The sequence below is a fragment of the Cervus elaphus genome, chromosome 9 (genome assembly GCF_910594005.1).
Source record: "Cervus elaphus chromosome 9, mCerEla1.1, whole genome shotgun sequence".
Taxonomy (NCBI): domain Eukaryota; kingdom Metazoa; phylum Chordata; class Mammalia; order Artiodactyla; family Cervidae; genus Cervus; species Cervus elaphus.
In genome coordinates, this window is record NC_057823.1 from 67,025,683 (window position 1) to 67,039,262 (window position 13,580).

Here is a 13,580-nt window from a genome sequence, read left to right on the forward strand (position 1 = left end):
TGGTGAAGCACACCTCCAGAACTTTTTCATCTCACAAATCTGAAACTGTACCTATTGAACAAGAGCTCACCTTTTTCCTTTCCCCCAGCTCTTGGTAACCATCATTCTCCTTTGTTTCTATGAATTTGACTACTTTAGATATCTCATATAAGTGGAATCATACAGTATTTGTCTTTTTGTGACTGGCTTATTTTACTTAGCATAATGGTGCTGGAGAAGACTCTTGAGAGTCCCTTGGACAGCAAGGAGATCAAACCAGTCAATCCTAAAGGAAATCAACCCTGAATATTCATTGGAAGGACTGATGCTGAAGCTGAAGCTCCAATACTTTGGCCACCTGATGTGAAGAGCCGACTCATTGGAAAGACCCTGATGCTGGGAAAGATTGAAGGCAAAAGGAGAAGAGGGCGGCAGAGGATGAGATGGTTAGATAGCATCACTGACTCAATGGATATGAATCTGAGCAAACTCCGGGAGATAGTGAAGGACAGGGAAGCCTTGTGTGCTCCAATCCATGGGGTCGCAGAGTTGGACACAACTTAGTGATTGAACAACAACGAATGTCCTTAAGGGCCATCCATGTTGTCATATGTGGCAGAATTGCCTCCCTTAGCTGAGTAGTAGTCCGCTGTACGTATGTGCTGTATATTGTTCATCTGTTCATCCGTTGATGGACACTGGTTGTTTACACCTTGTGGCTGTTGTGAATAGCTCTGCTGTGAACATGGATGTGCAGATATCACCTCGAGATACTGGTTTTCTGTCCTTTGTATTTATACCTAGAAGTGGCATTGCTGGATCATGTCATAGTTCTTCTTCGAAATTTTTGAGGAGGATGGAATTTTTAAGGGGAAAATTTGGGGAGATCATTGTTTTGCTCATTAAATGAGGTGGTGTTAGTGTATTTCCTGTTGGGCCCTAGTTCTTGAAAACTGCTTTGTTTAATTGGGACCAGGAGCATCTGATAGGTCAGGAATAATTTTTTGATTATTGTTCATTTATTTTGGAGCTTTCTTTGAGGTTCAGAGAATAAATTTAGGAGATGATGTGGATCTTTCCTTTAACTGCAGTTTTTGCGTCCAAGCCAGAGCTTATTATTTGTACCGTGACGACAGTTTAGTACACAGGAAAAATAAGGGTTATATTTATTGCACGGTTGGTGTTTGTATTTAAAATAGTGTTTATTTTAGTAAGAATAAGACTGTGATTCAACACTGGTTTCAGTTTAGTGGAAAAAATTGAGATTGTGTTGTTTTGCTTTCTAGTGTTCTGTCCTAATTTAAGTTTATATGAAAAACAAAAGGCAAGCAGTGAAACCTAGTGGAAAAGGAGGAAAACACAGACCTACATTTGTGTTTTGTGGTGTTAATAAATATTCCTGTGTTTAGATTAATGGATCTTTACAGTGGAATGCTGTTTCAGAGACACAAAGACTGTGTTATATCTGTGAGTGTTGATCTGGAAAGACTGTCTGTGATGTGTAGATATAGGGATGGAGGTGTGTCTGTGGGTAGAGAAAACAGGGTATGTAAACTGAGATGAGGGCTTCCCTCATAGCTCAGTCGGTAAAGAATCTGCCTGTAATGCAGGAGACCCAGGTTTGGTTCCTGGGTCGGGAAGATCCCCTGGAGAAGGAAATGGCAACCCACTCCCGTATTCTTGCCTGGAGAATCCTATGGACAGAGGAGCCTGGCAGGCTACAGTCTGTAGGGTCGCAAGAGTCGGACATGACGTAGCGACTAAACCAACCAACCAAACTGAGATGAAAGAAAGAAAAGTTATTTCTATGTGGTAGCATTATAATAAAATTATTTTTTCCACTTTCTGCTATTTTTAAATTTTTGTATTGATTGATTCTGCTTTTCTTTAAATGAGAAAATGTGGATCTTTCATAATGAATACACTTATTTTGCAGGGGAAAAATCCCATTTTTCTTTCTGTAACAGATAAGATTACTTTGTTTGCTAGAATACTGGAAGGAATGAATTGATTTATTTGTAAAGTATGAAAGCAATTCAAGAATACTTGTTCTGTGATTTATAAGGTGATGGTAATATTGTTGCCCACTCCTTCTTTTACTATACTAGGAGCTAAGAAATGAATGCCTTCTTTTTTAGAGAGGACATGTACTCCCAGGATTCCATAGATCTCCTCGCTAACTCAGGACTGCAGTTTCAGAAGCATGAAGAGGAAGGGATCGACACACTGCACTTTGCAGAGCTGCTTATGACCTCCGGGGTGGTTCTCTGTGACAACGTCAAATGGCTTTCATTTCACAGGTCAGTCTCAGTGTTTCTCTTTTGCTTTGGGAGCAGGCAGTCGAATTCTTATTACGTTTGCAGTCCTCTTGGCACTCTTGTTGTTCACTAGCCGTTATAAAGTTGAAATGATAACTGTTGCTCACGTTTCAGTTTCTCAAAAAACACTTTGGAGCTTATACTGGTTTATTTCACACAGTATTAGGCTGTGTCCCGTGGCTGTCAGTGGGTATATTCCAGGTGGAAAGATGGAGGGTGGAAAGGATAGAAGACTTGGTCACCTTTTCTTGTCATTTAAATGGCTGGCGTGGAGTTTCCTGGGTACTCAAAAACCACATTCCCCTTAAGAGGTTGTTTTTTTTTTTTTTTTGCCATGCTGCGTTGCTTGTGGGATCTCAGTCCCCGACCAAGGATTGAACCCAGGCCACAGTGAAAGCTGCTAACTGCTAGACCACTAAAGAACTCTCTACCTTTCACTGCTTTTAAATTTACACATTGATAAACCCTTGGGTTCACTTACATACATCCCATATTAATCTGTTATGTTGTCATTTAATGGAAAGTTCAGAGTATAGGATCAGCTGTAGTCCTTTGGAAAACTGAAATTCCTAACATGAGGTAGCACCATAAGCTCTGAGAAATAGGTATTTGAATGCTGGGGGCTGATAACTGCTGATAACTCTTACCTTACTGCCTCATTCTCTCCTTATAGTGGCTATGATTTCGGCTACATGGTGAAGTTGCTTACAGATTCTCGTTTGCCAGAAGAAGAACATGAATTCTTTCATATTCTGAATCTTTTCTTCCCATCCATTTATGATGTGAAATACCTCATGAAGAGTTGTAAAAATCTTAAGGTACACAGTATTTTTCTTAATATATAGTAACAACAACAAGAAAAAGATAAAAATGTAGACTTGTCATTTTGCTTTATTGCAGTTTGTTGAGCACGTGTCCTTGAGATCCTGCTGGGTGCCATTCTGGTGCTAGACAGGGTGTATATAGAGTTGATTGGCACAGGAATTTGTGTGGTAACTGTCTTTGACCTGGGCATGAACGGAGCCTTCTGCTTCTCTCACCCTAAGGCAGGCATTCCTCACTTAGGGCCCACGAACCTAGTGAAACATTTGGAGACATGAGGTGTGTGTACAATTTGTTAGGGATGGGGTTTGCAGTCTACCAGACTCTCAGAGAAGTTCTTAGCTCTAAACAATTTTAAGAACTCTCTCCCCTAAAAATTGCTAATCTTAGAGGCTTCCATCTAGAATTGCACTGGCATTTACTGTTTCCCCAACCTTGTTTTCCAGCAGTGAGGACTTTGAATGGCAGAGGTCTGACAAGATTAATATAGAAAAGAAAGGAGTGAAAAGTGGTCAACTATAAGACAGTGTATCATTTGGAGGGTTAAAAAGGGGATAGTCTGGGGTGAGGCCTGTTAAGTAAATAGTTGACATAGTTGACTCCAGTAGGGAAGACAGACATAGTTGACAGACATAGTTGACTCCAGTAGAGAAGTTCGGTCTGTAGTGTTGAATGTGTTTTCCTTCCATCTCCAGGGAGGTCTTCAGGAAGTTGCTGATCAGTTGGATTTGCAGAGAATTGGAAGGCAGCACCAGGCAGGCTCAGACTCACTGCTGACGGGAATGGCATTCTTCAGGATGAAAGAGGTAAGGCAAAAGGCTTTTTGGAAATTTATAGTTTCTCTTAGAAGTTGACGGCCACCTTGAAAGCAGGGTTTTTTTGGTGTGTGTTTGTTATGCGTATGTTAAACACACTATGATTTGAGAGGCAAAGAAACATTCTGAAATGGAGGTTACTCAGCATGCTCAAGTCTAGAAGTGTACTTGGTGTTCCTTGCAGCGCTCATCCTTGCAATTATTTGCTTTTCTTCTGATTTCTGTAATATGAACACATTTGTTAAACCACCCACTCATTTTATGCTAAGTTTGATTAATTATCAAATGTCCCAATCTGACATCATACTCAGTGGTGAAAAGCTGAAATTTTTTCCTCTAAGATGAGGAACAAGACAAGGATACCCACTCTCACCACTTTTATTCGACAAGGTTTTGGAAGTCCTAGCTGGAGCAGTTAGGCAAGAAAAAGAAATTGAAGGCATTCCAATCAGAAAGGAGAAAAACTGTCAGTATTTGCAGATGACATACTATATATAGGAAACTACAAAGACTCTATCAAAAAACTTTTAGAACTAATAGATGAATCCAGTAAAATTGCAGGATAAAAAAATATAAAAAATCTTTTGTGTCTATATACTGATAGTGAACTATCAGAAAGAGAAACTATGAAAACAGCCTCATTTACATCAGAAAGAATAAAATGACCTTGGAATAAATTTTACCAAGGAGGTGAAGGACCTGTACACTGAAAACTGTGAGACACTGATGAAAGAAACTGAGGACATAAGTCAATGGAAAGATGTTCTGAGCTCATGGATTGGAAGAGTTAATATTGTTAATTCATGCTACTCAAAGCAGTCTATAGAGTGAATGTAGTCCTGATCAAAATTCCAATGGGGCATTTTTTCACAGAAATAGCACAAATAATCCTAAAATTTGTATGGAACCACGAAAGACCCCAAATAGCTAAAGCCATCTTGAAAAAGAAAAACAAAGCTGGCAACATCATGCTCCCAGTTTTGCGCTCTGGGGTACCCTTGGCGGTGTCTGGAGACGTTTTCGGCTGTCACAAGCTGGGGAGTGGGGTTATGCTGCTGGATGCCCCACAGTGCTCCCGTACACTGGAGCACCTCCTCAGCCCCCAGCAGAGCCTTCTCCTGCCTACTAGCGCTCAGAAGGCTGAGACACCTTGCTCTGTGTACTTCACATCCATTTTCGTAGCAACCTATTACTGTATTACCCACTTTATGGATGGGAATCTGTGCCTTAAGGAGTGCTGAAGTGACTTTCACACAGTGAGTCAGTCTGAGGCTAGAGCTCAAGCTCTTAACCGTTGTGTTAACTATTAAAGAGAAGGGAGGAAGTAGAGGCCATTGTACTAAAAGCAGCAGCAGAGGGATCCTGGCAGTGAAAACTCATGGAAAGTATCAGTAGAATTCTGTTTTCAAAGGAGAACCTATATACAGAGAAAGGAACATGAAAAGACTATGCATAGGAGAGGTTTGGAGCCTTTCTTTATGAAGTTAGCTTCTAGTTGGCTAGATTTTCAAGGCCTTAAGAAAGCTGGGAGGTGCTGACGTGATAGTGTTGCCTGATTCTTGGCATGACTCTTGGCATGGTTCTCACCAGGGGTTCTCTGTCCTATCCTGCAGTTGTTTTTTGAGGACAGTATTGATGATGCCAAGTACTGTGGGCGGCTCTATGGCCTAGGCACGGGAGTGGCCCAGAAGCAGAATGAGGATGTGGACTCTGCCCAGGAGAAGATGAGCATCCTGGCGATCATCAACAACATGCAGCAGTGATGGCGGCGAGGCTCTGCAGGGCGGGCCGGCCCCAGAGTGGTGCTTCCTGTGCTGACCGTGTATACTTACCTTCCTCCCCGAGAGAAGACGCCTGTTTTGAGCAAACTGTACCTACCATCTGTGTTGACAGACTTTTGTTTTACTGAAGACAAAAGATGACTTTATTTTAGATCCAGAAGAAGTTTGCTCTGAATTTGTAACGTCTGCCCTATTCCTCATCCCTAAGCCTCTCTTCTCCAGTTACCTCCTGCCACCAGCATCCATGGCTCCTTTGACACATTTTAAAATCCAGGACAAATCGGAAACAAACTAGTAAAATGTATATAACTCTTACCTGTTGTCATTCTTTTTCTTTTAAATTTGTTGCTAATCTCTGAGGATGAAGACTTCTTGCTGTGAACCTCAGTTGAGCTGAGGGCTTCCAGCAAAAGTAGAACCAAGTGATGGGCTTGTGAAGTGGGTTATAGATGTTGAGCCTTTTCCTTTCTTTCCTTTCTTTTGTTTGACTTTTCTCGAGGACATTTGCTTTCCTCACACTTTGTTGGTCTTATGTATTATTATGTGGAAATGAATTAGTGCTGAAATATGAAGACCAGATAATGAAAACGTTCCTTAAAAACAAATTTCTACTGCATCTGTCTACACATTATGTACAAGGAACTCCAGAATGGGTATTAAGTTAACCACTTAAATGTCTTCAAATCTGTTCCATTGTGCCACTGAGATTTGCTGTGACATATGCATCATTTGAAATCATTTTAAGTGTTCATTTCATAAAATATCTTGGAAATTACCGAGAGCAGGTTTTGGGTCATAAGTCTGTTATATTTTCAGTGATGTGATTTCAGATAGATGGTTGTCTCTGTTCTCCCACCTCTCTTCTCTGTTTTCTGTGCTTTTCCTTTTCAGCAAACTGAGAAGTTAGGGACATGGATTAATGTGAGTACCAGGAAGGTGAGTCTTTAAAAAGTCACAGTGGTTACATGTAAACAGGGCAGAAAGGAATTTGGTTTATAGGGTTCTCTTGGAGTAATATCCCATGCACAACTGGGGTAAGGAAGCTCAGGATTGTGATTTTTTTTTTTAAACTAGTCATTTAAAAAGTATGCTGTATTTTTTTTTTTTTTTTTTTTGAATGACTACAGTATGGACAATTTCAAAAACCAAAAACTCCTTTGGAATAGTGGAAATGAAAACTCACTGAAGTGGATGCATAGTCTTGCATTTTAAAAGCTTATGGAAAACTCAATTTGAAATGATTAAAAAATGTCAAGTATTATAAGCTGGTATTTAAGATGCTTGTAAATATTATTTATGTTTTTAATTTTGTAAAATAAAGATTTCTTTTTAACCACTGGCATGAAGGTTTGGTCTTTCAAAACTCTGAATTGCTGGCTCTAGAAGATGGTTGTTGACATGGATGCAACTTGCCTCTGTTTTCCACAAGTTGGCTTGCATACAAAATGTCTCATTCTGTAGAAAGCTCTTAATGAGTGACTGTGTAAACGGAATTGTCTCTTCACTTTATATGCTTTGCTGATTATTGGGCCTTACTTGGAAATCGGTTTTAATTCTATTTCCTGGTGCTACTCCATTGTATGTGGTGGATTCACTTATTAATTACTGGACTTTGAGACAAATTGAACTTCTAGATTTGGTTCAGGACTTTGTTTCCAGTCCTTTCTCTTAACCTAACAATATGGGGTTGTGATAAGTCTCCCAGCTGGCTCTAGTGGTAAAGAATCTGCCTGCCAGGGTGGGAGACATGAGACGCTAGTTCAATCCCTGGGTGGGGATGATCCTCTGGAATAGGAAATGGCAACCCATTCCAGTATTCTTGCCTGGGAAATCCCATGGACAGAGGAGCCTGGCAGGCTACAGTCTGTGGGGTTGCAAACAGTTGGACACAGTAAGTCAGGTACAGGAGCAGAGCTAGAATTTTGACTGCAATATATATTGTTGTAAGATTTGTGGTAAAGCAGCTTAGGTCAGCGGTTCTGAATCAAGGTGCTTTGGCACATTGGTGACTATGAGCCCTACACAGATGTCCTAAAAAATTTGGATTAAAATAGGTATTTAATCACTTCTCAGCCTTTTGACTAAGGTCAAGTGTAAAATAGGCATTTATCTTTGCCACAGTTAAGAACAGGCTTACTGACATGTCAGGAGAAATGTTGAGATGAAGGGTTGATCTCTGTGTTGAGTGGGGGTGTACTCATTGCATAGAGATTAACTTATTTAAAGTGCAAAAGAAGGGGCACAGGTCTAGTAGAACTGGAAAGAACTTCACTTTGTATATAGGAGTGTGTGTAGGGCTGTCAGTGGTTATCCTCAGAAAGGGATGGTCCTGCAGAATATCCAAGAGAATACTAACTTGGGTGTGATTCAATCCCTCCACATACAGTAGTCCCCCTTATCTGTGGGGGAAATGTTTCAAGACCCACAGTGGGTGCCTGAAATCATGGATAGTACTGAGCCCTATAATGTATGATTTGTAATCTTCATATACTCATGGGTAGGTAGTGTATACAGTGTGGATATGCTGGACAAAAGGATGATTCACGTTTTGGTGGGATGGACTGGGAGGGCTGTGAGGTTTCATCATGCTACTCAGAATGGCCATAGTTTAACTTATGAATTGTTTATTCCTTGAATTTCCCATTTAATATTTTTGGACTCTGTTGACTGGGGGTAAACTAAAACTGTGGAAAGTGAAATTGTGGCTGGGGCTGGAGGGGCTATTGTAATCCCAGCTATTGAATTTCTGTGACCTGCTAAAGCAGTAAGGTTGGCTACCACTCAACAAGCCTTAGTTGTCAGCCAGTGCTAGTATGAAAGAGCTGTTTAAGAGTCCTTTAAGTCCAAGCTATTAATGAGCATTTTTTCAGTTTCCCAGCTTATTCAGTTGATAAGTTTGAATTATGCACCTACTAAATACTAGACATTCTAAGTGCATGCTAGGGATAAAGTAGTAAATGGAAAACAATCTCTACCCTCACTGGAGTTTACAATCTACCTGTACTGCCAGATAGTAAATCACAAAAATATAATTTGCGAACTGTAAAGTATAGGACATTAATGTCTCTGAGGTTGAAGTTGAAGGACAGTCTTTGAGAAGGGACATTTTTTCAGCCGTGCTGTGCAGCATGTGGGACCTTGGTTCCTTGACCAGGGACGGAACCCATGCCCCCTGCATTGGAAGCGCAGAGTCTTAACTACTGAACCACCAGGAAATTCCCCGAGAGAGGACTTTTAAGCTGAGATCTAAGAGATGAGCACAACTGGACCAGGCAGAGAAACAACATAGGCAGAAATCCCTGAGATGACAAGAGGACTTGGTAGCAGCTCAGAGACCAGTGTGACCAGAGTCTTGAAGCAAGGATGAGAATGTCTAGGCAGAAAGCTGACAGGTAAGGGCTAGGATTAGGCAGGGCTTTATAAGCCAAAATCAGAATTAACTTTCCAATACCAATGGGAAAATACTTCAACAGTTTTTTAGTGAGGGGTAGACAAGATTTGATTTTTAAGTTACACCAGTCATTGGTATATGAAGAATGGTGAATTAGTAAAAAGAAAGCAGGTTTAGGGAATTCCCTGGAGGTCCAGTGGTTAGGACACGGTGCTCTCACTGCTGAGGGCCCAGGTGTGATCCCTGGTTGGAGAACTAAAATCCCACAAGCCATGCGACAAAAAAAGAAAAAGAAAGCAGGTTCAGATACTGGGAGGTGAGTGCAGCCTTCTGGGTAATAGGATGGTGGTTTATATTAGACAAAAAGTTCCTTTGGGTGGGGTGAAAGTACCAAAACTAAATCTTTAGTTGCTTAGTGATATATCTTATCCACTCAGAAGGCTTGAGTTACTTCCCTGTGGTTCTGATAATTAGGAAGATGGAAATGAAAACCACGTATTCAAATTAGAATTCAGTTCAGTAGCTCAGTCATGTCTCTTTGTGACCCCATGGACTGCAGCATGCCAGGCCTCCCTGTCCATCACCAACTCCCGGAATAGTTTGATACAATACATTATCTGGAATTGGAAAAAGGAGTTTGAGAGGAAATGGAGTTGTGTCATTTCTTTCGTCTTTGCTTTTGGAAGTCTCCTTGCTTAGTTGTAGAGCAATACTTGTTCTTACCAAAGCGGTGATCAAGGAGGATGCAGGATGCCCCTACCCAGAAGCATTGGTTTTGGTAAGTCATGAAGGAATTTAGAAATTTCTAGTTTAATAATACTGCTCTTTACTCTCTGTAAGTGAAGCATTTGTTCATCTTAACAAAGACTGTAGAACTGGTACCTAGTTCTCCACTCTGCTACAAAGATTCTTCATACATCTTCCTAAAATTCACTTACCTACATAAAGAACTATGAGGATCTAAATTCTACAATATTTCCTGTTTTGGATTTAGGGTTTTAAAATCCTAAAGCTAGGTCTAATAAAAAACAAAAACAAAACCCCAGTAAGTCAGATCTTGAAAACTGCATGTAAGGAAAAGTTTATTTTTCCTTCCTAGAGAGTTTCTGTAATCAGTTTCATTCTTGCCCACAACAACCCCAACCCTTGGAAATATTTGAAAAATAAATAGGACACTGAAGCAGGAAAGCTTTCACAATGAATCCCCAAAAGAAAATAGTACTGGGAAAGAGTGCTCCCTCCCAACTCACCCCAGACTGCCTGATTTTTATGTCCTAGCAACTGTGATATTACAGAAACATCTGTTCCGACATTTTTCAGCTATGTAAATAACCAATGGGAAGAACAGATCTTAAGAAAATGCTCATTAGCGAGGGGAAAACAATAACAACAGAAAACCAAAACCAAACAACAACAAACCCCCTCACAAGCCCCCACAGGGATTTGTAATTAAATAGTATGTAGGGTCCTATTATGCTAAAGTTGGAGTCCAGTGATTCCAAAGTTACATATGCAAAATGAGGAGTATGCATTTTTCTTCCAAGATCATCTGTGGCTTTAATTCTCAAAAAGTCCCTATGATCCAAAAAAAAATAAGTTTAAGAACCAATGAAACAGTCATTTCATCCTGAGCTGTTTTGATCACCGTTCATTTCTTATAAAACTGAAGGGGTAAGTCACATCTGAATTAGTTATTTGTTCTTCTAAAGTGTTAGTCAGTGATTTGTTCAAATAAGCAATTCCATTACACACTGAGACCAAAGTTCTGGCCTGAAGTTCAGACAAAGGGTAAAGAGTCAGCATGATGGGTAAGGCCTCTTTCACATTCAAGCTTCAGTCCTTCAAAGAGTAGAAGTGAACCCAAATTAACAAAAACAGTTAAAAAAAAAAGATACCAGTAGTCATAATATGCAGCAACTGTGTCTTAAACCAGAATGACATGTTTATGATCAGGCGAAGCATTTATAAAGGTAGCTTGTGTTTAAGAATATAACACTTTGGGTGACTGAAAGAGTTTCTCCTCTTTGGGTGAAACCTGCATAAGGCAATCACTTAGTAGGTGTTAGTTCTTGAGTAACTACTGCTGGCTTTTCATGATCTTTCCTCCAGTAGGAAACCACAACTGAGTCCATAGTCAGATTTCACTGGTTCCAAATGTAGAGTTGATTCACACTTGACCCTCATTTATATTACCTGGATCACTGCAGACATATCTAGGGATCAAAGTGAATGTCTGGTGAAGCGTAAATGCAGAGGTGAAAGGTGTTGGATGTTTCAAATTTGGCACTTTCTGACAGATCCTTGGAAGTTCATGTGTAGAGGGTCTGGTAATGTCGTTTGTAAACTTTTGTGTTGCCATACTTCTGAAGGAGCTCTTGAGCCTGTTGCTGCATTTCCTGGGTCATAAAGCTAGGACATTGGGACCCAATGTGAAGCAGGATGAGGCAGCACTCCAGTACGTCTGGGAAAGGCCAGGTCTGAAAGATGACACAGGGATAAATAAGGAAGCATTTGCAAAAAAAAAAAAAAAGCTATGTACACCTGCACCTGCTGAGGGCACAGACGAAGTCACTAGTGACTCAGTCTGTTCTACTGACATATCTCTGGCATGGTTGAGCCATTTCTCTCTCAAGACTCTTCGTCAGTTACTCTAAGGAGAGATGATACTCAAAACTGGGATATCCTCACACGATACAACCTTTTTCTAAGAAGAGCCCTACTCAAATGAATTTAAAACATGATGCTTCTGTTACTACTAGGGGCCACATTCAAATGCACCTATCCATTTGTAAACGATCAGATACATGGCACAATTTTACTTTACCTCCTAATAGATTTCTCTGAAGGCTGAAGTATAAAACTGCTTGTGGTATCAATCACTGTATTCTCACAAAACATTGTAGCTCATAAAAGGCAATTAGATCCTCAATTTTTAAATATACACAAATGTGTACAGAATTCAGATGACATTAAAGAATTTGGTTAGTCAATTGACAATACAAAAAGTAATACTTTACCAAACGAACTGCTAATATATCTTACCTTAATACTCTCAGGAAACTTAGCTATTCTCTCGTTTGCCTCTGTAAGTCTTTTGGTTAATTCAGGCAAAGAAACTGGTTCATTTTTTTCTTCTTTACTAGTGATAATAAAAAAAGTTACAAGTCATATGTCTTGTTGCACATAACTTTTAAATCCATTATGTTGTAAATTACTTTTGTCATCTGGGTCTTTAACTCTCATCTTTAAATACTAAGGCTAAGAGAAGGGAATTTAATGTGATGTGATATGAAGTTTTCAAAATGCGGTATTGTTCCTCACCACTTTCTAAATTCCCGTTTCTTAGACACACAGCTTCAGGAAGAATTAAGGATCTTCAGGGGATTCAACCTGCAGCCAAGTGCGGAGGGCCTGGATTTCTCTGGGTAATGGGTCGGACAGAGCAGGGGTCCCTACCCTCCGGGTGTATGGATGCACATTTTTCTGGGAAGTGTCTTAAACTTCTTAAAGGGGCCCTCTGATCCAAAGGTTGAGAGCTGCTCGTTAGAGAACTGTTTAATGTTTTTCTTATTACTAAAACCAAACGTATAGTGCTGCTTAGAGTGTAGCTCTTCAGAGAAGTACTCAGAACTCTGACTCAGGATTTCAATTGTATTTTTAAAGCAACAAATGTAATTTTAATTTTTAAAAGTTAGTAATAATAGCTATAAGTTTATTGACTGTACTAGTTAAGATATTTTAGGCCCTGTGCTGGCAGGGACATGAGGTAAAAGGTACTCAGCATAACAACTAACCCGTAAGTGCTAATCACTGCAGATGGCACAGCCGAGTGCCCTGTGACAATACAAAGGGGCTCTAAAGTGATCAGTGATCACCTACCTGGTCCTTATTTTCAGTAGAGGTGATTAGGATGCTGCAGCAATCTGATCATTTGGGATTTTTTACAGTTTGGTGTGTAATTCTATACACTACCCTTTTGGTGTGTTTTTTGGGACAGTACTGAAAAATTAAAAAACAATGGTTTTGGGAATTCCGTGGCAGTCCAGTGTTTAGGACTCTGTTTTCACTGCTGAGGGCGCAGACTGAATCCCTGGTTAAGGAACTAAAATTCCACAAGCCATGGAGGGTGGCCAAAGGAAGAAAAACAGTGGTTTTCATTAATGATGTAATACTGCAACTCCCTGTTTTACATGACTGATTTTTTGGGAATCTTGCACAAAAGGTTTTCATTGTATTATTTCATTAACATATTTGTGATTTTGTTTGTCAAAACAAGCAAGGATCAGGTTGGAACTCCATTTATGGATAAGGGAACTAAAGCTCAAGAGACATTAAGACTCCTGAGGTCACTTAGGACCAGGACTGGAACCCCACATCTGACCCCAAAGCCTGTGCCTTAATGACTGCACTGTGGGGCTTCCAGGTGACCTGATCAGCCTCACCAAGTACCATGTGAGAGTCCAGCAGGGGATTT

General features: G+C 40.1%; 2 protein-coding genes across 6 annotated transcripts in view; one reads left to right on the forward strand and one right to left on the reverse strand.

Moving 5' to 3' along the window:
* CNOT8 (CCR4-NOT transcription complex subunit 8) overlaps positions 1-7,055 on the forward strand; it is a 34,872-nt gene extending 27,817 nt beyond the window's left edge. For 3 of the 4 annotated variants that reach the window (XM_043913378.1, XM_043913377.1, XM_043913376.1), the window contains exons 4-7: positions 2,118-2,279; positions 2,971-3,115; positions 3,815-3,925; positions 5,548-7,055. In XM_043913378.1, the coding sequence (XP_043769313.1) occupies positions 2,118-2,279; positions 2,971-3,115; positions 3,815-3,925; positions 5,548-5,697 (568 nt within the window). In that variant the 3' untranslated portion in view covers positions 5,698-7,055. Of the gene's footprint in view, positions 1-365; positions 426-2,117; positions 2,280-2,970; positions 3,116-3,814; positions 3,926-5,547 lie in introns of those variants that run through there. The other variant, XM_043913379.1, reaches the window with a different exon arrangement.
* A 3,582-nt stretch (positions 7,056-10,637) lies between these two features.
* GEMIN5 (gem nuclear organelle associated protein 5) overlaps positions 10,638-13,580 on the reverse strand; it is a 42,181-nt gene continuing 39,238 nt past the window's right edge. For both annotated transcript variants that reach the window (XM_043913382.1, XM_043913381.1), the window contains exons 27-28: positions 12,149-12,245; positions 10,638-11,583 (exon numbers count right to left, since the gene is read on the reverse strand). In XM_043913382.1, the coding sequence (XP_043769317.1) occupies positions 11,416-11,583; positions 12,149-12,245 (265 nt within the window). In that variant the 3' untranslated portion in view covers positions 10,638-11,415. The remainder of the gene's footprint in view (positions 11,584-12,148; positions 12,246-13,580) is intronic.